The 23656-nt window shown below is 38.9% G+C and overlaps 1 protein-coding gene across 1 annotated transcript in view; it reads left to right on the top strand.

Annotated features, from left to right (window-relative positions):
- LOC126214878 (cytoplasmic polyadenylation element-binding protein 1) overlaps positions 1-21948 on the top strand; it is a 97824-nt gene extending 75876 nt beyond the window's left edge. Inside the window, exons 10-12 of the mRNA XM_049941524.1 lie at positions 1724-1889; positions 7444-7571; positions 21341-21948. Of these exons, the coding sequence (XP_049797481.1) occupies positions 1724-1889; positions 7444-7571; positions 21341-21616 (570 nt within the window). The 3' untranslated portion in view covers positions 21617-21948. The remainder of the gene's footprint in view (positions 1-1723; positions 1890-7443; positions 7572-21340) is intronic.
- The last annotated feature ends 1708 nt before the right edge of the window (positions 21949-23656 follow it).

Here is a 23656-nt window from a genome sequence, read left to right as displayed (position 1 = left end):
GTGAAGTTAACTCCCTTACGCTATGGTGATGTACAAGTAGGACAAAGAGAATCCATGCTTTGTAACTTCCTTACTCTGTTGGAAATATAGATTAGTTTGATTGTTTATGTTCACAGAATTAGTTGAAAAAGAAACCTGTGAAGGTGTATTGTCCTTATAAAAACTAGATGTATTGCCCAGATTATCGTGAAAAGAGCATTAACTGACAGACAATTGGCGGTCATCTACCTGTTCTTGTAATGTGACATTTCTTCAATCTTCCGCAATGCTAAAGCTGATGTCCAGGATATTAATGCCACTGTTTTCCCTTGAGGTGACTTGATGTCCACCCTACTCTAGAGTTTCTGCTGTAAAACTGTGACGTTGCAATTAGGTGCAGTGTTCTCAACTGACATTTCAATGAAAGTGCAAAGTATTTTGTTTCAACACATTCAGCCTGAACTGTTGAACATACACATTGTACAGAGGGGTCAGAATTCTTCAGAAAGTTTTACTACCTTCAACAGTCGAACTGCTCGTTGCCATGTTGAGGCAGCCAGGCATGTGCTCAGCAGGAACATCTCCGAGTAGAGAAACGTGCAAAGAAATAACCGTACCTTTTCAGCATGCTCACACTGCATAGCACAATTTTCTTTGCTGTGGACATGACTGATAACACAATGTTTTATAATAGTAGATACATCAACTGCAAAAAAGTTTCCTGAAGACTGAAATGTTTTGAGTGCTGTCATATCTGTGTAGAAAGTACAAGATAACAATTAATGAACTATATGAAATAAAATCATGATAACTTCCGAATGATTTGTGCTAAGACGTTCAAATTGACTGGTTGGCTGTGGGGGCATGATGGGAATTAGTATTTGCTGTATGGTTTGGTTTAGTGGCAAAGGCCACTTACATTTGGATGGGTTCATCAGTGAGCAAAATTGGCACATTTGGGGGGGATTCAGAATCAGCATTTTGCAAACGAGACCTCCTTTCACTCTCAACGGGTGACGGTGTGGTGTACAGTGCCCATCACAGAATAATCGGTGCGATATTCCTTGATGACATGGCGATTACCGAATGGTACATGAAGGTTTTGGAAGTGATTTCATCCCCATTATCCAAAGTGACCCTGATTTCGACAATATGTGGTTCGTGCAAGATGGAAATCAACCCCATTGAAGCAGGAGAGTGCTCGATGTCCTGGAGGAGCATTTCGGGGACTGCATTCTGGCCCTGGGATACCAAGAGGCCACTGGTGTGGGCTTCGGTTGGCCGTCACATTCTCCAGATCTGAATATGTGTGATTCTTTTTTGTGGGGCCATAATAAAGACAAGGTGCCCAGCAATAACCCCAAAACCATTGCTGAGCTGAAAACACCCATTCAGGAGGTCATCGACAGCATCAATGTTCAGATATTTCAGTGGGTCGTGGAGAACATAGCTATTCGTCTGTGCCACATCGTCGCAAGTGATGACAGGCACGTTGAACATGTCATAACCTAAATCCAAATATCTGTAGTGACATTTATATGTTGAATAAAGTGTGCCCACGCCATAGTTTGTACCTTTTTTTTCCCCCCCAGTTAGCTCCATAATTGTCACCCTGTAGACTCATATTGAAGCTGTGCACTTAACTATGCTGCAACCACTATAGTAAATGCTTTAACTTACATGTGAATATTTAATGTTTACTTCCTCTTTGTCCTTTAGACTCATTATTGCAAATGTGTTGCAGGTCCAGGTAATCCCATGGCTGTTAAGTGATAGCAACTACATAAAGTACACTTCACAGAAGCTGGACCCACAGAAAACCGTATTTGTGGGTGCTCTTCATGGAATGCTAAATGCTGAGGGTTTGGCGAAAATAATGAATGACCTTTTTGGAGGTGTGATATATGTAGGTGAGTTGTTGCACAAATGAGGTCATATTATCTACCAAAGGCTAAAGTTTCCAGATTTTTTTTTTTTTTTTAAATTCATGCTTGTGACCATTTCCACTCCTTTGCATTGTAACCTAGTTCTTGCTAAATTTTGAGGTAATACTGTTATTACTAATGTAGTTCGTATTTTTGGTGGCGTTCCTATTCCACAATTACATTGTCATCACATTATTTCATTTCCATGCGTATTACTACTTTTTATAATTTGTTAGCTCAGTGATTGGTACCTAATCAGTATTTATGTGTAAGTCAGATACTTGGCACCACAGTTTGTCTTGGAGGAAAATGAACATGTTATAATGAACTACCTTTCATCATGAATTTAAAATCTGGAAGACTATTTCAACAATTAAAAAAGAAAAAGAAGAGGAAGTGTAACTGCTGAAAATATTTGAACTTTGAGCTGTCACAAGTGAATATTAAGCTAGTTTGCTTTTTCTCCATTTGCAGATGTATTTGGGTTTTTGATATATTTTCCAAAACTGAGGATGAGAAAGTCCTCATTAGTTACTCTATTCATTACAAAGTGTGGGTCGTATTGCTTTGCAGATTCTGGTTGCCCAATACACACACACACACACACCCGCGCGCGCTTCTAATCATTAATCTTTGTTGGGCACATTATAGGATTAACGTAATACTAATATTCCTGTTTAGCTGTCCACAGGAGTCACAGTACAAATCACGTATTCTTGTAGTTTCTGCAAGAGAGCTTGCCTGTCTTGGAAAACATTTTGCACTTTCTTGGCTTCCGTTAGGTACATCTTCACTTTAGACATACTAGTGTCCAACCTACAAAATATAATTATGAAGCCAAAGCTTATGTATGCTCCCTAGATTTTACTCTGTAGACACATCTTGACACTCTCCTTTTCTGCATCTGTTTGCTGCAAGTGGGTATTGTGCACCATTTTTGGGTCTCTTCGTGAATCTTCTGAGAGAGAATTCTTCGCAATGTAGTGTATCACATCACTGATGAGTATCTATTGCCCAAAAGTATAAATGAAGATAGGACAGAGTATTAAAAAATATGCCGAAATACATAAAATACAGGAATAGTTTTTAGCTCTAAAAGATTGCACATAATGAACATTTACTTCATCCCATTTCCTTCCTATTAACATTTGACGTGACCAAACGAGTTACAAGTGGCACAAAAGGCAGACTGTTGGTACTGTGGGTGATGGAAAAGTTAACAGAATATTGTAGGTCGTCGCGGAGAGGGGAGACGTGAGAGAGGAAATGCTGACATAATCTGTCAGCTTTGCCAACACAACTTGCAGCGTTTAGCTTCACCGCACAATGATTATGGGTCGAGTACGTTTCACACTACTTTTTGCAGGAACTGATGTAATCGTAGCATGGTAGTGATAAGGAATGAGGCTATAGATGTATTGATCGCTTTAGTGTCCCGTTGACGTGTATGGGTGTGTTAGTGACAGGAGAATCTGAGTTGTGGCAACAACTGTTTAGAGGAATACATTTGTGGTTGCGCAGTGTGCAAAATTTTTGTGACTAGAAGGAATGTGAATGTTATTGCTCATCGTTTCACTTGCAGCAATTTAAGCTATCGTCTTAGGTTCCTGCCTAAAAGCACACTCGGAAATTGCCACATATTTGAAAATAAACGTGAAGTATTTGTGAAAAGATAAATATGAATTTTATTGTTGCTCATTTAACTCACAGTAATGTAAGCTGTCATCTAGGGAATAGCCACACATTCAGAAATACAGGCAAACATTTATTTCATCCTTAGTTTTGAAGTGACATACTGTGCACATACATCACACACTACGAAGGAAATGAATAATCTAAATGCACATAGTTCACAGAAGGGTTGTTCACAAATGCTCGCAAAAGTTTATAGTTGAAAGCCCACTAGTGACATCACAACTGCAAAAAGTAGTGTGGAGCTATGTCCCCGTGGCCATTGGAAATATGTTTCTGTTGAAAACATTATTTCCTACAGTGTATCACATCTGTTAATGACTTGGTTTCTTGTCTCTGTTTCTGTCCACACTGGGAGCAAACGTTTTTCAGTGTACTCGCATTGTCTGCAACGCTATTTGTTGTATCGCTTTCGTATTGTGTACTGTGTCAGATCTAGAGATGAGGAAACTGTAATATGTGCTGCTGCATTATTAATACATGAAAGTTCATGGAAACAAAATAAAAGATATTGTTGCTGATCATTCTTTTTCTATTAATTTATAATGACATGCCCTGAAGTCGATGACCATCTGTGTTTCGTAATTTTACAGAATAAGGTTGCATTTATCAAAGAATTTTGTAATTTGTTTTAAAACTACAATATTATTTTGATGGAGAGTTTGTATAGTAGTTGTTAATGGTTGATAAAATTGGATTAGTTGTTGTGAGAAATAACTTGGTTTCCATACAGTCATTGTCTTGGGTGAGTGAAAACATACTGTAGAACAGCTGGTGGGGAAAAACTTGCTACGTATGGTAACTGAGTATGGAAGAAAGATCTAGTTTTCGTAATTTCTCTTGGGTATCATCTAATGATTTTGAATTTCTGGTATAAATGGTATCGCCCTCCCTCCACCCACAAAAATTTAATAAATCGCAACACGCGTGACAACTCTATACAACAGACGACACAGTGCGACACACACACACACTTGCGCTGCACGGTGGTTACATATGTTAGCTGGCCTGAAATACTGTACTGACACTGCTATGGATAGAATACAGTGTTCCAAAAGAGGTTTCCAAATGGTGTCCATATCAAGTAGTGGGAAACATGTTTCAAACTTAGTGTGTACACGGCTTGAAGTTTACTCTACCCAATTAAACTGCCATTGGCTACAGAAGGAAAACCACCACTTGTTAGATTTGGACGCCTTTCACTGTAACACCAAGTGGGTCTGTGGGTTAGAATTGGCCTATGGTATTCCTGCCTGTCAGAGGTAACTAAAAGGAGTCACCAGTTTTGGCCCTGTAAGTTCAGATTCCATTTTATGGCTTGACCTTCCACTTTAAAATTCTACAGAAGTGCAGGTCATTTGGGAAGGATGCCTTACGTGGTGCACAAGTTATCCGTAGTGCCGTTTGATTTGATCTCCTGCACCCCTTTTTGTCATGACTTTGCACCTCCACCTGCAGTTAAACATTTAGATGAAGACATCTTCTGGGATATGTCATCTTCCATTGCCCACTGACCTCTTTTGCTCCCATGACAATATTGGATTTCTGTATGCCCAATATCCAGCACGGTAGCCAGTCTGTTGTAGTACGGCCGTCATGTACCAATTTGGTGGTATCTCCTGGACAACACAGGGATCGCACTGCTGATGCCTGAGCTGCAAAACTCCCCACACACAGCCAAGGAGTAGATGCCCACCTTCTTGGGGCATTAGGACTTCCAGAAATGGTCATCGTGCCAGGTGGCTTTTGCTGTGGGTGGATGGTGCCCATTGGGAGAGGCCCTGATCGGAGTGGGTGGCATCAGGGCAACTTAGTCACAAAGGAAATGTGCTGTATACAACAACAACAACACAGTGCTCATACAAGCGTCTGCCAACATCAAGGTGTGTCAAAGGCTTTAGGAAGGCTATGCAATGCTTCTTAACAACAAATTGCCTGTGATGAGTGTGACATGGCACCTGTTTACATTAGATTCGTTTAAATGCAATATCTTTTAATGTCTTATACGTACAAACATATGGCCTTCCTGCATCATCCTAGGTGCACAATTGCAGTGACAACTGTTATCTGGCGCTCTCTGGCAACTGCCGAACCAAACCTATTCCTAACAGATCACAGGAAAATATTGGGAATGGTGGTTTGAAAAGTGTTACTTTGAAAGTTAATTAATTTCCTTTTATGCAAGATGAACTATGTGCGAGAATGTATGATGAATTTCTTAAATCGGAGTGTTTGACTCTCATTGAAAAATCAACTCTTTGGGGACGACCATCTGGAAGAATTTAGAGCCCAGAAGATGAGACATTTATGTCGTTATTAAAAATTTTACTGGCACATATGCACAAAACAGATAAACATTATATGTGGAAGCTTAGCTTCTCTTGCAGCTTATTAATCTTAGAGACCAATATATGTGAAAGCTTTGCTTTTCTTGTAGCAACAATATGTATATTAATTTAAACCATTAAGTTTTCGTATTTGTGTGTTTGCACTACTTAAGAGTGATCTAGCTATCACGTGTCCTATGCTGTCATCAGCTGGCGAGATCACGCGACATGACCTGTGACTGGCTTACGAAAGTGCGTCGTTTATCGTTCAGTCTAAGGGTGGGCATCTGGCCTTCTCTCAAAGGCCTCGACTCTCCCTCCATGTTAACTCCTTATCACTCTTTCTTTGCATTTTGTTTGCCTTGGTGTTCGTCTTCTCTCTCTCTCTCTCTCTCTCTCTCTCTCTCTCTCTCTCTCTCTCTGCGTGCGCGAGTGCGCACAGAAAGTACCACAATCTCTGGCAGCTCTGACTGCTACCAGAGATGATGGCCATGTGTGCTATTCTTTTCCTTATACTGCTGCTGAATCTCTTTTTGAGATACTATCCATTCTTTTGAACGAAAGTCTTAAGTCTTTTTGTGTGTGGCAGAATTAAAATATCGTTGGTGAACCTTTATATTTCTTCCTCCAACTTAAATTCCCTTTCCAAATATCTGTTAGTTACCTTTAAAGCTTGCTTTATGTACAAATTGAATAACATCGAGGATATGCTTTAACTCTGCCTTAGTCTCAGAACTAGTCTTCCATTTTTTTGCTTAGTGCTTGCTTGCCATCTAAGTTCTCAATCCTGATGCATTGTTTTCTTCTATTGAGGATTTATTTAGTTTCCTGTGTAGGTGGAATCTTTATTTCTCTTACACATGTGTGTGCTTCTACAGATTTTCATTTATCCATTAACCAATCCTACTTTGCTATTTTGCACTTTGTTTCTCTAATTTTTGAACCGTGTCCACTTCATTTGTTGCATTTATATATTTTCTCCTTTCGTCATTTAAATTCAAAATCTCCTGTCGTCCAAGGGTTTCTACTGGGCCTCATATTTTTACTTGCGTGGTTCTATGCTGCTTGCTTAGTTAAATGATCTGTTAAAAATCAATCCTAAGACTTCACCAGCACCATTTTCAGAGATTGTACTGTGCTCCTATGGAGTTTTGCTACCTGTATGATGAGACATCGAACTAAAATAAGAGTAAATAGTTACATACATAGTATGCACCATTTCGTGATGCGGTTTGGAGTTTTGCTATGTGGGTTAATAATCTGTGTTGCAGCGAGGGAGCAAATTCCAGTTTTATTCCAGAACGACATGGTGGTAGTGTCTTACACTAACCTTACTAATTGTCGTTGCTGGCGCTAATAAAACTGATGCAGCCACACTCGATGGCACAGAGAACACTTGATGACACAGAGATTTAAAAAAACTTTAATTTTGTGTGTTAGGTACTTAGGGCTTTGAGCAACCAAATTTTTATCTTTTTGTTTTTAAAGTGGAATAATTTATTTTGCTTGGTAATTTTCAGGCATTGACACAGACAAATACAAGTATCCAATAGGCTCTGGCCGTGTGACCTTCAACAATCCTCGTTCATATATGAGGGCAGTAGTCGCAGCATTCATAGAAATAAAAACTCCTCGTTTCACTAAGAAGGTAAGCTATTTATTTTCTGATGTTTTCCATAGCTATTTTATTTTTATACATATTCAAAAATATAGTGGGCCTGTGCCATTGGGCTCATATTCTGTTGGTGGTGGATTTTCAAATTCTGGTCTAGGAATCTCAACTTAGAATTCTGCAATGTTTTTAAAGTACCCCAGTCAGATTCCAGGGTGAAGTATGTCTTGTAATAAAAGGAGGATCTGAGATTGCAAGATACAGGTTGTTTCAAAAGATTCATCGGATTTCACAAGACTGAATCTACTACACAAATAAAGATAGAAACTCAACATCTATTTTAACTTATGCATGGGCCTAAAAAGTACTTATTTTCAATAGGACTGTCAAACTTTAAAAGCCTATGTCTTTATCAGGCATGCCGTCAGGGTGCTTTTTACAATTATTTTTAGAAGCAGAGTTGCAATTTATTGTCAACAAATGTTAAGTGTCTACTATACCCATCAGACACATTACAAATTGCCGGACAATGTTCAGCTTTCACAATTTGTGAGCACATCTAAAGTTACTGTGTTCCCTGCTAATACTGTGTAGCATCATTGTTTAGTCGAAAAACTACCACTACTACTACTACTAGTGCATGTGTGGTGGCTACTGTCTCTGGGCACTATGGCAGTGACTGCTAGCACCCATGAGCGTTCGCACTGTCCGTAACCCTATGCCTCCTTCATGTGGTGAATAGCAATCTATCCTTCCCCTGTTGTTATTCCATCCTGGGCTTCCACTGGTATATGTTTATTACCAGGATAGGTAGCTTGTGTACTTAATTACTAAATTATTGCCGCAAATAAATACCATAACTGGTACTTAAACAGATGCTGTTGTTTCCATCTGAAACTTAATGTTATCCACCATTCTCAACATCTTAGTGGAAATATTCTCCCCTCGCAGTACATTTCCTTATCATGTAGTTCATATCATTAGGGCAGGCTGTGCTACACAGTCTCCCCCCAGTTCCATTGAGAGGATGGGTTTCAGGAAGACAAATAGGGTCCCTGTGTGGTGGTATTGGACAGTAGGGCAGAAAGCTGGGACCTGTTTTTTGAGTTGTTAAAAATTGAAAAAAATGTAAATTTATAAAATTAACAGTTTGACAGTACATAGCAAATCACAGTAACGTGAACAGATCGTTTCTTAGAGCGTCTGTGCAACATAAACTTGTCTCAGAATTTAACTTGAGCCCAACCATAGCCTGCGTCAAGTAGGATGGCGCTTCTGCGTATAGAGGTGGTGCTGTAGGAAAGCATTGAGGGAATGAGATCTGCACATGTGTGGCAGCAGAGAGCAGGCAAACAAAGTCCATGTTGCTGAACTGTGTTGCCGAAGACAGTGATCGGGTTCATTTGCCTATGGTACATCGTTTTATAACATTCAGATGTATGACCCGAATAATTCATTTTAGAACGGACTGCAGTCAATAGTCTTGAGAGAAATCTTACCTCACGTCTTGACTATGACGTGTCCAGTGCTCCACAGCTTTAGTCCGCTTGATGTTGGAAGGCGAGAACACCTGACACAGCTTTGTGAAGACGTCATATAAAATATTTTTCAAAATTGCAACTGTTTAGTGACAAGGTCATTGAAGCTGCTTGCAATAATAGTCATTTATTTCAATTTGGACTGCATTACAAGTAAAAATGTAATACACAACAAAACGAACCCAAAGTGCAGTCCCCTCTGCTTCTACTCCATAAGGTGTAATTGTGATGAAGCACTACCTTTGAAGCCAATATTCTCATGCATAATTGTCACAAGTTTTCGTTATGCCAGGTATTTACCATTTACACGGGACACTTTAATAAAACATTCTTGTCAAAACCCCATTTGTGATACCGGTTTCCTTTGATTTCTACGCTTTTCAGGCTACGCAAAACAAACTGTTCGTAGGGTTTCTACTGCTCTGACACTTTGTTTAGAGTTCTCTCTACAGTGATCTTGTTGACACCACATGCTTCTGCAGCCTGTTCTTATATCTTAAAATGTCAGCAGTAAGAGTCCTGCTTTCAAGTTTACGTTTGATGAAGTTACAAATGCAGTAAATAATCTCACTTGTCTGCTGGTGAAGCACTTCATGCTTATTGCCGTCACCTGACTTTTCCATTAATTGAACTAAAACATTTACAGATACACATTCATAGCATATTGTTAAGAGGAGGGAGGGGGAGAGGGAGATATGTAACTTGCTGGTAACCATTTGGAAAGAGAATGAATCTTACGGGCTGCCAGCCATTGATGGATAGGGATGCGCAGAAGGGCTTAAAGTTGGGCTGTCTTCCTACATGATTGCGGATTATAGCAGTTTAAACACTTGCAGTTGTGTTACGAAGTATATTGTAAATGGGAACAAGATCAAAAGCATCGAGAACTGTAAAAACAAGGTTCACACACAATTTTAATGTAACATTTTAAGAATTGAGAAGCAGCCTAACAACTGTTAAAACACCATACTTGAAACTAGAGTATAATGGTAGTGAAACCAGTGATTAAAACAAAACATCAGAAAGCTTGCAGAAGCTGACATTTATATAACACTATCTTAAAAATATTTGTTTAAGAAAGATAGCTACCCTTTGATCAATAACTTCTGTGGTTCCAGGCTTGGATCCTAGACAATAATGCTCAGACCTAGCTGTGTTACAGATGTGAACTGGTTAAATCACAGTTCTAGCTGAATGACCTGTCACCATCTTTCCATATAGTTTACATCAAAATTAACCAATACTTAAAAGATTTACCTGCACTTACAGCTGAAATAGGTCAGGAGCCTCTTCCAAAGCAAAAAATTTTAAAACAGCACATAATTTCAAATTAGTACCCACTGGCTACTGTGAACATATTCATAACAGGTAAGTAAATCTAAACCATAACTGATCCGGAATAGTTTCACCCATTAATATGTGTTGAAGTTCAGTCACTGTGGCATGTAACCTGATTATATTAACAGCTTGTTAATGTAACAAACATGTTACAAATGTTTCTAGTGAACATAACAGCTCATTCAGTCTAGCCAAGTGAGGACACAATCAGTAAATTCAGCTCTCAGAGCCTCATCAAAACACACATCTAAATATATTTACTTCTGGGTTACACAGTGACATATGTCTCTACAATGTCAGAAATCTTAGCCACGACTGTGGACTGGGGAGTCAACAGCCCCAAACTGGGCTCACAGCAAACTTCTGGTAAAGGGCTTGGAGCTGTGTTGTATTACAGATCATTAGAGGTAGCATACACCATCTCTGCCCAGCAACGCAGTTTTCAGTGGTCCCAGCATTGGTACATAAACTAAATATTGCCACTCTTGGCACATAAACTAAATATTGCCACTCTTGGCACATTTGCAGAATTTAAATGCAACTTTTGTTCAGCGTCTTTGTCACCAAATTGGTATCCAAAATGTTTGAGAGAAACAATGAGCACATTTTTCCAAACCAACAGTATTTGTATGTTTCCTAATAACATAAGTAGCTTAAAAATATATGCCTAAGGAGTCGCAGTGACAGTGTGCCATGTTCTCACAACTAATCAGGTCTTGAGCATCAACATAAGCTTATTTCAAATTGTGTTTACTTGGTTCCCCCTGCTTCCTTCTTGTGCCATAATCTCCAGTTTTACAACTTAAGAGTTGTTAGTGAAAGTGATAATTCATTGCAGATTTTGAGTTAGTTGACTTCCCTGTTCTTGATATATAGTGCTTTGGTATATCCAAATTCGTTTTTTCTAGTGTACTGTTAACCGAATTCTTCCTTGACAAAACTTATTAAGAAATACTGTATTTATCGTACTACAAGATGAGGATAATTCCCAATCATCATTCGAAAAATACAGGGCTGTATTAAATTTGCAGATTAAATTATTGAATTGCATTACATTAAGTTAATACTGGTTCTGTAGGTCGTGCTCACCGAGCGGCAACAGAACTTTCATAAAGGAAGTTATAATTAGGCAAGCTTTTGGAGCCAGTGGCTCCTTCAGGCAGACGTGCTGAAGGGGAAGGAAGAGGGGTGAAGGAAAAGGGCTGGAGAGGTCTAGGTAGAGAGGTAGATTTTGGAAAAGTCGCCCAGAAACGCTTGTCAGTGGAAAGACTGGTTGTTGGGGACTGCACAGGAAGAGATTTGAAAACCTGAGAGCCTAAAGACAGGGTAATATGGTAGACAGAGATTCTCATAAAACATTGTGCATGATTTAATAAGAGTGAAAGGTAAGTGTGTTACATGTAACAGAGATGGGAAGGTGTCAGTGAAAAATAGACAAATCAGAAAATGGCAGCTGAAAAAAAAACTTAACATGGAGTGAAGAAAGGAGTAGTTACTGTGAAGAAATGCTGAGACAGAAGAAATTAATGTAAATTGAGGCCAGGTGGGTGGTGAGAACAAAGAACATGTTGTTCTAGTTCCACCTGCAGAGTTCAGAGAAACAGGCGTTGGGGGAAGAATCCAGATTGTGTGTGTGTGTGTGTGTGTGTGTGTGTGTGTGTGTGTGTTTTCAAACAGGTGCTGAGGCTGAGACTCATGTTGTAGAGCAACTGGAGTCTTTCCCCAGATGCCAGTTTCTCAGAGTTCTGCTGGTGAAAGCTAGGGCTAGATGTTCTTGGTTCCAATCACCCACCTGGCCTTAAATTGTTAATTTCTCCTGTCTCAGAATTTTTTTTTGCAGTAACTACTGCTTTCTTAACTCTGTTTTAGTTTTCTACTTCTTTCATTTTCTGACCCATACATTTTTTGCCGTCGCCCTCCCATCTCTGTTGCATGCAATACACTAACTTGTGCATGATGTATTATCAGAATCTCTGTCTTGCATTTAACCCTGCCTTACACCTTTATCCTTTCAGGTTTCCAAATCTCGTCTGGTGCGGTCCCCAACAATCAGTGTTTCCTTCTCGTCCTGTCTGGTAAGTCTCCCCTGACCCACAGTTCTGGTTGGCTTTACTGAAATCTACCCCTTTTGCTAGACTTCTCCAGTCACTTTCCTTCACCCCCTCTTCCTCACCTTCAAATGTTCTGCCTGCAACAGCCACTCTCTCCAAGAGCTTGTCTAATTATAACCTTATTTTATGTGTGTTTTTTGCCACTGCTTGGTGGGTAGATTTTTTATCTATCCAATTAAAATATTTTTATGTTGTTGAATAGAGTATGTAGGGTTTATCTTAAATTTGCAGGTCAAGCTTTGGCTATTTGGGTCATGTGCAGATTTATTTTGAGGACTTCGGAAGGGCGGGGGTTTGCAAATGACCTTCGCATTTAAACCGTATCAAGATTACCCGATACTTCAAAGTGCTTGTTACAGTATTGACTCTTGCTTGAGTAATCACGTGACATTTGACTTGTGTGGCACTAATGCAAGGAATATGTGAGAAACGACGAACTAGCCACTACAACAAGAGTATTCCTCTGCTCAGTTTGACAGTTCTGTGAAACACAGGAGGAAATGGAACTTAGTGCTATCATCTCACAAATTATCTTTGTATTTGAACAGTTTTGCAACAAAAGTTCTCATACATGTACAGTTACTGTATACAAACTTTAATTATGGTTACGTATGGGTGACACTTGAATTGAAAATATTCTTCAAAAAATGTCACTTGACTCTACACCCAGATCACTATTTCCTTCGGTTATAAGAGTGTGTGATGATTTACTAAGTGGATTGCAAATGAGAAATTTAGCCCCTGTTCCAGTATTAGAAGACTTGGTGAAAATGTTGCCAACTTTTTATCAGCTTGAGGACATTGTGGCATTCAGAGGAAACAAGGAGGAAAGTTAATCCTTCATGAAATGTATAACAGATTAAGTAAATTGTACTAACTGCAATCGTTATTGCGAGAATAAATTAGTGGCAAGGCTTGTCACAGAGGTAGTATTAACAGATGTCACTAAATTACAGGACAAGCAATAGACAGTGAGCGAGTAGCAGACAGAGGATATGTTTGGAAGCAAGACACATTATTCACACATCAGTATACAATTGAAATCCGATTCGGAAAAAGCTGCTGTGTTTTAAGTTCCCATTGTAACCATAATTCAGGAATCACAACACTTTTGCAAGAAACAGCCAAATATCTGTGGTGATGAACGTATAAATTTTACAGCTATGGTGGTGGTCATTACAAGTAGTGATACAGTCCTGACAGGGTTAGTAAGCAAAAAGGTACATCTACAGAAATTTACACTTTAGTGCCTACCAGAGGGTTCATTGAACCACTTTCACATTTATGTTTCCACCATTCCACTCTCTAGCAGCACATGTGAAAAATAAGTTAAAAACTTTCCGTGTGGACTCTGATTCATCTTATCGTATTACAATGATCATTTCTCCCAGTATAGGTGTGTATTAACAAAATATTTTTGCATTTGGAGGAGAACACTGTACGTGGAATTTCATGAAAACACCTTTATTTTAATGATTGCCATCCCAACTTGCATATCATATCCATAAACTGTGTTTATCTCATTTGATTGTTGGATGTTTATAGTCTGCTTCATTGATAAGAGTATGATTTGGGAACACATGTGTTAGTGACTCAAGAGTTTCTCTTAAAACTTTGTTTCCTGTAAGGGTGAGTCAGACGATAGAAAGATAGAATTAATTCATGCCACACTTGTTAAGGATTCTCACCTACTCCACCTCACATGCTGCTTCAATTTCTGTCATGGTGGATTTGAGTTTCTTGTTTACTGCGACAAATATGATGTCCATTTCCTATTAGCCTTTCCTTCAGATATAAACATGTCTTGGCATTCTTGGTTTCACTTTTTAACCTGATTATTGATTATGAACTCAGTTGCATTTTCAGACTGATAAAAATTATGGACTTTGCAAATGCTTCTGCAGTTGATGATTCTGGCTGTAATAATCTCACATTTGAGGGGCCATTTCTTTGGGTCTTAACACTGATACTTTTGGACTTCTCTTTCAGGTATGTATGGAAGTTGCCTAAGCTACAAAAGGAAAAAAAATCTTGCACATTCCACACACAGCTAGCCATGTGAGTAGTGCAACTGTCTTCACCCAATTACCTGAGAGGTTTCCAGGACATGCACAAGATGATCATTCCTATCCTATTCAGCCCTTTCCCTAAGGGGTTTCAATAAAGGGTATCATTATTGGCTGTATGCTCTAACTGCCTTCCCTTATCCTTTTATGTTCGCCTCCCCCAGACACAGGACACATCACGTTTCTCAACAGGTGGAGTGTCTCACTGGATCAGTTTGTTCCATTTATTGTCTGGATGGTTGTTATACCCAGAGTTTGTCTAGGTTGCTGCCTTCCCTCTCCAGGTCCTTAAGGTGTACTGTAGATGCACCAGTCAAGTAGATGAGTGGTAAAAGATCCTGTACTTTCTGCAGAAGACCTCCTTTGGAGAAGATACCACTGTAGGCACCTGTGGTATGTCTGGTACACAATTTGACATTTCACCAAATGCATATATTTAAAGCAGCTTCTACTCACTTAAGTGGTCAGAGCAACTTCTAGCTTCTTGTAAACAGCAACTAACTCATTCTCTCAATCTGTGCTTGTGAATAGCATTCACAGTGGTCTACATTGTAGCTGCTAGTGTTTAGCTGAACACTAAATCAGTAACTGTAAATTAGCCCTGCTGAATGTTGTTTTAATGTCTGGAACAGTTACACTGAAAGGATTGCAAGGTCGGTTTAAGAACTGAAGCTACAACACCAAAGAAAGTGTTTTGTCAAGTTGGTTGACATAAACAACCAGGAGCGTGCGTGTGCGTGTGCGTGTGTTTTTCCAAGATAGCACGTGAAGCTTTCTTCATTTGGTTGGATTATTAATTTTGTTTAACAATCTAGCCATCTTCAGACATAATATACAAAACAGACTTCTTCTCATGTTAGCAACGTACAACTGCTTATAGAACTGCACATAATATTGTAGCAGGGTTGAAGAATATGAGTTGAAGCATACTGGATTAGTGTTGGTGCCTTACAGCTTCACATATAGGTAAAATTTTTCTTAAAATAACATCACCCATACATGACATAGTTAAAGAGCTTTTCATAGTTTGTGGCCATTGTAATTGAAGGATTGTGATTCAGCAAAAATATACATTAATGTAGAGAAGTGGCAGTGAAAATAAAAGAGCCAAGAAACTATCCACTGAAAGGACTAAATGTAAAAGGTATCTTCTAACCTAAGGCATTATGCCATTTAAACTTGGTAACACACACCCAGTATTTATATAATTTTGTAACAGATCACATGTTGCTGTAATGTGGTACATGTTGACAGGACAGCTAATGTTCATTAGGATGTTTAAGAATAGCAACATTGAGCATATACATAGTGTACACATGTGGATATGCAGTGCTGTGGCAAAATAGGGACTGATGAGTGTGAGGCGAAGGCTGCTAGCTGGTGGTAGCCAGCTGCCTGTATAACTTGACACAAAAGTTACATGTTCAAATAACCTTTCAAGGAGCAGGCTGTAACTGCAATAAAATTAAAATAGTTGATGTCAACACAGAGTGTCTTGGACTCCAGCAATAACTAGCGTGATAGCAATATGCTGATTTTTACGTAATAGCAACATATATGATGATCTCTTTTATGAAATGATGTAAATATTAATTGTCAGTTACTAAGTTTTAATGGCATAAAACCTTCGACAAGATGATACCTTTTACATTTAATTATTGTAGTGGCTAGGCCGGCCGAAGTGGCCGTGCGGTTAAAGGCGCTGCAGTCTGGAACCGCAAGACCGCTACGGTCGCAGGTTCGAATCCTGCCTCGGGCATGGATGTTTGTGATGTCCTTAGGTTAGTTAGGTTTAACTAGTTCTAAGTTCTAGGGGACTAATAACCTCAGCAGTTGAGTCCCATAGTGCTCAGAGCCATTTTTTTTTTTTTTTTGTAGTGGCTAGCTCCTTATGCAAATATTGCTTTTATTTTCACTACCCCTCCCCCGCCCCCCTCTCTGTTAATGTATATTTTCAGCTTTATGACCATCATTTGATTACACTGGCCTTCATGAAAAGCTGTTTTTAACTGTCATGTCTGGATGTTGTTATTTTAAGAAAGATTTTAATGGTATGTGAAGCTGTAATGGCACATACATCAATAAAATTTGTTTTATGCTTTGTGTTCTGCAATTCATGTCTATATACTAAAGTATATATGCACCTACGCTGCCACCACCAGCCTGTACTCTATTGTGTACTTTCCTATGTAGACGCACGTCTGCATCATTGTATTGTATATGTTTCTGTCTGGCACATAGATAGCTAACACACACATAAAAGAAAAGTTGCGGCCATGCTAGTGATTTTGATATCTTATTCTCTCTGGGATTTGTTTGAGAAAAGTTGCGATTATTCTACTGTTTTCTTGTACAGAGAACCTTCGATATGTAGCATTGCAAATACAGACTATTCACCGAATATGAAGCTAGTTCACATTCAGAAGCAGAAATATTAAGGCCAAAGAATGAATAAGTCAACAGTCCTAGTTGTATGAAGTGCAAGTGGGAAGATTAGTCAAGAGTGAGAGTGATCAGTTGATTGTGAAGTGTTAATAATAGTAATTCATAGTAACTTCTCAGTAAAAGTATTGATAAGAGACAAAATTTTTACTAACAACTTAACAATAGTATCTCATACCTAACTCGTATTAAGAGTTAGGTATGGGAAACTATTGACAAGTATATCTCTGGTAATAGTGACTTTAGAGAAGATTGCTAAAAACACATTGTTACTACGAGAATGGTTTGAAAAGTTCTCAGAACAGAATAGAAAAAAGTACTTACATCACTGAAACTTTTGTTTTTCAATGAAGTCTCCTTGTAGATTAATGCACTTGGTCCAACAATGTTCCAGTGCCTTGATCCCATCTCGAAAAGGAGTTTCCTCCTGGTCACAAAATAGTTGTTAACTCCAGCTATCAGTTCTTCATTTCAAGTGAATCTTCGCCCACCAAGAAAAATTTTAAGTTTTGGGAAGAGATGGAAGTCTGACGGAGCCATGTCAGGTGAATAAGACAGGTGTGGCAACAATTCATACTTTAGTTTGTGTAATTTTACCATGGCGATGGCACGTGTGCGGGCGCACAGTATCCATTGTCAACAGTTGCGGCACCCATCTTGCAGATAATTTTTTTTCATTTCTAATTCTTCAGTTAAAATGTGATACACCGTTTGAGGTTACATACGGCAAGTGTGAGCAGTTTTACGCACTTTAAATCGGCGATCCTCCATGACCATTTTGTGCACTTTTGCAATGATTTCAGGTGTAGTGACACATCTTGGCCGACCACTGCGCATATCATTGTCTAAGCTCTCCCAACCAAATTCAAATTCATTTGTCCACTTAGCAGCAGTTGAATGTGAAGGAGCAGAGTCCCCCAGTGTATTATTCTGGAAATCGGCATGTATGTCCTTTGCTTTCATACATTTCTTTATGAAGTACTTAATCACTGCTCGAATGTAGATGAACTTATTTCATGCCGTGAAAGAGTGATGTTATCGAGAATACTGGAGGAAATCAAATATTCTCATTATTACAGCATAATCTTCAGTGAGTCTATGGACATACCACACATCGCCCAACTGAGTTCAGCTGCAAGGTATGTTGATGGTGATGGCAAATTACACAAAAGATTTTTGGGTTTTGTCGTCATCCATCGAGACAATGATTGTAGTGGAAACATTGACGATGAACCTAAAGAGAGTCAAGATTAAGAGCATAGTATTACTGGTGAAATCTCTCTCTCTCTCTCTCTCTCTCTCTAGAACTGTGTGGGTATAGGCTGTGATGGTTGCTCAGTTAATATGTCAGAATTTGAAGGTGCTGTGGCTACAATAGAAAAAAGAAAGCAAGCTGTCAACACACGAGTAGCACTATTTGAAGTCATCAGCTCAACCTCGCTGTCTCTCACAATTGCAAAGTTAAAAGTGTGAGAAACTCAAATGGTACTATTGAAAAAGTAGTATCATTTTTTACAGCATCTAGCAAGCGGTTTGCAACATTGAAGAGCCACGTAAAGCACTCGCTGCAGTCACATTATCAGATGAGATGGGTTGAGCGACATGATGCTGTTGTTCAATTCGCAGCTGGTCTTGGAGCAGTTTGCAAATTTCTTAAAAAAATACAGTGTTAGAGGGATAGAACGACGCCTGCCAAAGCCAGTATCCTCCTTAGAGCTCTCTCTAATTTAGTTTATCATCCGTCTGTTTACAGTGAGTGACATTATGAGCATAACATATCCAGTCAGCAAAATCTTAGAAGACCCTAGCTTGGATGTCACAATGGCAAAAGCAAAATTAGATTAGACACTCAAGGTGTATGACGGCATGATAGCTAATGCTGATAGCCAATTTGCTTGTATTGTTGAAGAGGCGAAGGCAGTTATGGAAGAGTTAGATATGGAGATGAGTGTACCTCGTCTTACAGCAGACAGAGACTTAGGGAAAATTGTGATCATAATGATGATGCTATGACATGTGGGAAAAGAACTGTTTTTATTCCCACATTGGACCATGTTGCGACTGACATGAGGGAACGTTTTGCTGAAGGAAAATATTTATTGTTTAAAATTCAACATACTTCTGCCTTCACAACTACTAAAACATAACAGTAATGATCTGGCATGTAAATTGAATCAGTGCTTAACTGAACTACTCTTCTTTGAAGAAGAATCACACTCTTCGTGATTAAACAGGCTAATGGGAGAGGTTCTTCAGTCAAGCAAACGAGCATGAACGCTCTTAGTGATCGTTATTCTGTTATGCAAGCGTTGTCTGTTTGTCCTAGATCTGACTATTCTACTTTGCACATGCTGTAGAAAATCTTTGCTTGTCTACCTGCATCTATTGCTACAGCAGAAAGTAGTTTTTCAACAATGCAGCGTACAGAGACATGGCTGAGGTTGACAATGGAGGAGGATCGACTTTATGGATTAGCTGTGTTGGTGTTGAACACTCGCCCTGACATTGATTGTCCTATTGACGATGTAATTAACCAATTTTCCAGGAATAGGTGCATAGAATTCATGATTTAAGGAAGAGAACCTCGATTGTAACTCTTTGGTATCATAAAATTGCATTGTCTTGTATATGTGTATAATCAGTTTTATTTAAACTTACTTAAACTGTGCATGTGACTTGATTTACTTTTATTATGGTAAAAATAAATGTAACACAAGATATCTTCAGTGCCCCCATCCTTGAGGAGGTTTTTCTGTCTCCGCCACTGGTAGTCGTTAGTGCAGTTTCTGTTACCTGTACAGTCATGTTTGTTCGAAACTGCATAATAGGAATTTGTGCTAAGCCACATAGTTAATTTGTGGAAGCCATATTAATTGAGATAGTTTAAATGTCATAATACAGCAGGATTTCAGATTTGTTTTCCTTCTTCATTGTGTGTGTGATGGCTTACGTGATTAAATAGTGTAGTTTATCGGCCCTTTCATTGATAGTGCAGTATTAAATGTGATGCACATTCAACCATCTTCAACATTTATTATTGTACTGTCTACCATATACTGTAAAGCCGTTTGTGGAATATGTATGTAGCTGTACAGGGTTATTCATAAGTACCTCTGGGACAGAAGACAACTGCACAAAAACCGTAAGACGTCAGTGGATAGAGTGTATCTCATCTTTAAAACTTGGATAACAAGTGCTCAATATACACGCAGTTTGTGATACAGCAAATGTCAGTATGATAGTCAAACATATGCCATACGTGTCATAGCAGTGTCAGTGAATCAGTTAATTATCCGTCCTCGAAACACTTAATTGGCAGTTGGGGCAGGTACATACATTATTCAATGTAACACCATAGATGATGAAATGATGTGGAGTTTAGTCGGGTCACTACAGAGGCCACTGAAGAGGAGGAGAGTCAAGGTGGAAACACATCCAATCGATGCTGAAGCAGTTTGACAAAGAGGCGATCGCCAACATCGGAAGGTAAGTGTGGTGAAGCACTGTATTCTTGCAGAAAGAAGCATCCAATGTTTTGCTTCATTGTAGCATAATCCATTGCTACAATGTGATAAAACCAGTCAGTTTTCTCCACAATCAAAAATAATCCGTAAACATTTGATAAAGCCATGGCACAAAAGGTGGTGAATTGTGTTGTTTCGTCCCCTGGAGAGAGAGAGAGAGAGAGAGAGAGAGAGAGAGAGAGAGAGAGAGAGAGAGAGAGAGGGGGGGGGGGGGGGGTTGTCAGACTTAAGACAATTGACTGTGGGATCTGCAGTTCTTGGATCTCAGGTACAGTCTATTTCTTTGGGCTCCTGACTAATGATTTCTGCAAATCCTCCACCTTCTGTGCACTCACATCCAGCCTGTTTTCGCTGTGCTACATAAGCAGCCAGTTGTGTAGAATATGTTGTACTAATTGTCTGTTGGTGCTTCTACCCGATACTTAGTATGAAATCATTACTTAACTTCTCCAGTTGAATCTCATTTAGCGAATTTGGGTGACACACACACACACACACACACACACACACACACACACACACACACACAAAAAACTGTTATACGCCGCATTCTGATGCATCTGCCCTCCAGTGATCCATTCTCTAACCGATGGCATGTATTACAGATAGAAACTACCTCTCTATCCACTGATATGTCATTCCTGTGTACATATTGTAGTTTCTGCATTTCTGCATAGTTGTTTTCCGAAACCTTGAGTTACTTAAGAATAAATCTGTAAAAAAAATCACCGAAAGTGCCAGTTACTGTACGAAATGTGCTCTGACGACAGTGTGCCTGATGCGCAGGTGCAGGTAGACCCGTACCTGGAAGACTCCCTCTGTTCGTCGTGCGGCCTGCAGCAGGGGCCTTACTTCTGTCGAGACATGGTGTGCTTCCGCTACTTCTGCCGGACCTGTTGGCACAGACACCACGACGGGCGCGAGCAGCTGCAGACGCACAAGACGCTGATGCGCAACTCCAAAGGGAGCCGTGCTGCCCCCATCTCCGTGCCGGGCTTCTCGGCTCCTTCACTGTCATCCCCGTCCTTCTCATCGATGAGTCCTCCCACTCTCATCAACTGAGATGTCCGTCGGAGCGCGTCGTGGGGAGGGAGTTTGAAGTTACGTGGTGCTGGAGGCTGTACACGAGTGCTGCACCTCTGTGGCAGGTATCGAGGCAGCTTGACGTGACACTGTACTCCCAGGATGTGTGGATTACTTCTGTCGGTATCGCTGTGTACGTGTGTGGGGGCACGTGGAAATGTGTCGATGCATTAGAAGTTGCCGATCTGCCACACTGAGGAGCTGCCTGTGTGTTCAGTTTCCTAATTTTAAAATTTTTTTCCATTGATCAGTATTAATGCTGCTAGTTTAATAGGATAAGCGAGGTACTGATGAAAAATGTTCCTTTTTGAAGAGAGATTACTTTATTTATATTAAATAGTTATATTATTTGCCCGAAATGGCATCCTTATAGTTTTTAATTATTTTGCTGCAGTTGGTATTACTTACTCTAATTTTACAATGAGAGAAATTGTGTTTTGTTTTTATGATGCTATATTTAAGAAGGGAGTTAATTCTTTTTAGTGACACTAAATCGTGATTTATTTTGAGGTGCAGAAAACTTGCTCATTTGCTAACCCACTTACATAACTGGATGGAAGCTTATGATGAACTGGATTGGAAATGGTCTGTTCTTTGGATTCTTTTGGCTATTTCATTATCGATACTGCAATGGTGTAAACCCAACTGTGTAAATATGTTTATTTTGGAAGAATTTGTATATGAGAGTATATGATTAGAATCATTGCAGTACAAAAACAACCAGGAGGGTTTTAATTTACAGAAATGTTATACACAGTGTTCTTGATTTTTTTTTTTATTTAGTTTTTATCATTTCTTCTTATATCAGTATAAAAAGACTGTTCTCTCTATATAATATTGCCAGCAGAGTGAATAAATTTCTGAGAAGAAATTGTACTCAAATCTTATGTCATTTTAAAACAGAAAGAATATAACTACTCAGTCATTATTGCAAAATAAAAACTCCCTTGTGTGGTTTGAAGATCTCTTGGCAGTTGAATCGTATCTGACAGTACCACATAGATAGAACTTTAGTAACTTTTGTAATTTAGTTTTTATGCCTTCCCCATATAGTAACAGTAGCAGAATTTAATCACTTGCCTATTGTTTGTGTCATTTTACTGTTCCACAATCAGCCGTAGTGCCTTGTTTCTGCCGCTGCTAACTGAAATTGCATAATCTTATGAATGTTTCTAATTCAAGTAGTCCTTTTGTAATTTGTCTTATACTGTGTACCAAGTTTTACAGAAGATTTTGGTTCCCCTTCTGTTAACAGCAGCAAAAACATGGCACCGTAGTACTTAACTAGTTCATGGAGTAGTACAAAGTAACTAAAACAGTAGTCTTTATGTTTAATTCTGCTGTGGTTATGACTTTGGAAAGACATAAAAACTAATTTTAGGAGCTATAAAATATTTATCTGTGCAGCACTGTCAGATTTGTTTCAATTAAGATCTTTGTACTAAAATCTTGCATAAAACTTGGCACACACATTATTATTTTAGAATTTTTAAAATGTGCAGTTAAACAGTTTCGCTATTCAGTAATTGTTCCTAATTTTATAATACAATTTAGAGGTGTTTCATTATAAGACATGTTATGACTAAATTGAAGCTAGTCTTATTATGTACAAAGGAAGATGTTACTGTTGCTTCCTGTGAGTTACCATGTTCGGTGGAATGTAGGCACCAGCCAGTGATAAAGATAATGAGAGGTGGTTGCCATTACTATAGTAAAATGTATTAAGGTACTGAATAAACCTCTTATTTTTATATGCAAGTAGACCATTGGGCTATTGCTTGTATTTCATTCTTTCATTTCCTTACTGCATAAAGAGTGTCTGAATGTTGCTTATTCAGGATTTCTGTTACTTGGTTTGATACTTACTACTGAACTTGCGCTTTGTAGTGCCGTAAATAATAGTTACTCAAAGTTAAGAAAAATTGTAATAAACGGTTGCCACTGCAATGGTGCATTTGAATGTTTTGACAGAGGTGTAAAATGAGCCATTTCTATAGTTCTTAACCCATATTTACTGGA

This window comes from Schistocerca nitens, chromosome 12, assembly GCF_023898315.1.
Source record: "Schistocerca nitens isolate TAMUIC-IGC-003100 chromosome 12, iqSchNite1.1, whole genome shotgun sequence".
Taxonomy (NCBI): Eukaryota; Metazoa; Arthropoda; class Insecta; order Orthoptera; family Acrididae; genus Schistocerca; species Schistocerca nitens.
Note: the sequence above shows the minus strand (reverse complement) of the source record. Positions and strands in the feature narration are given on the sequence as shown.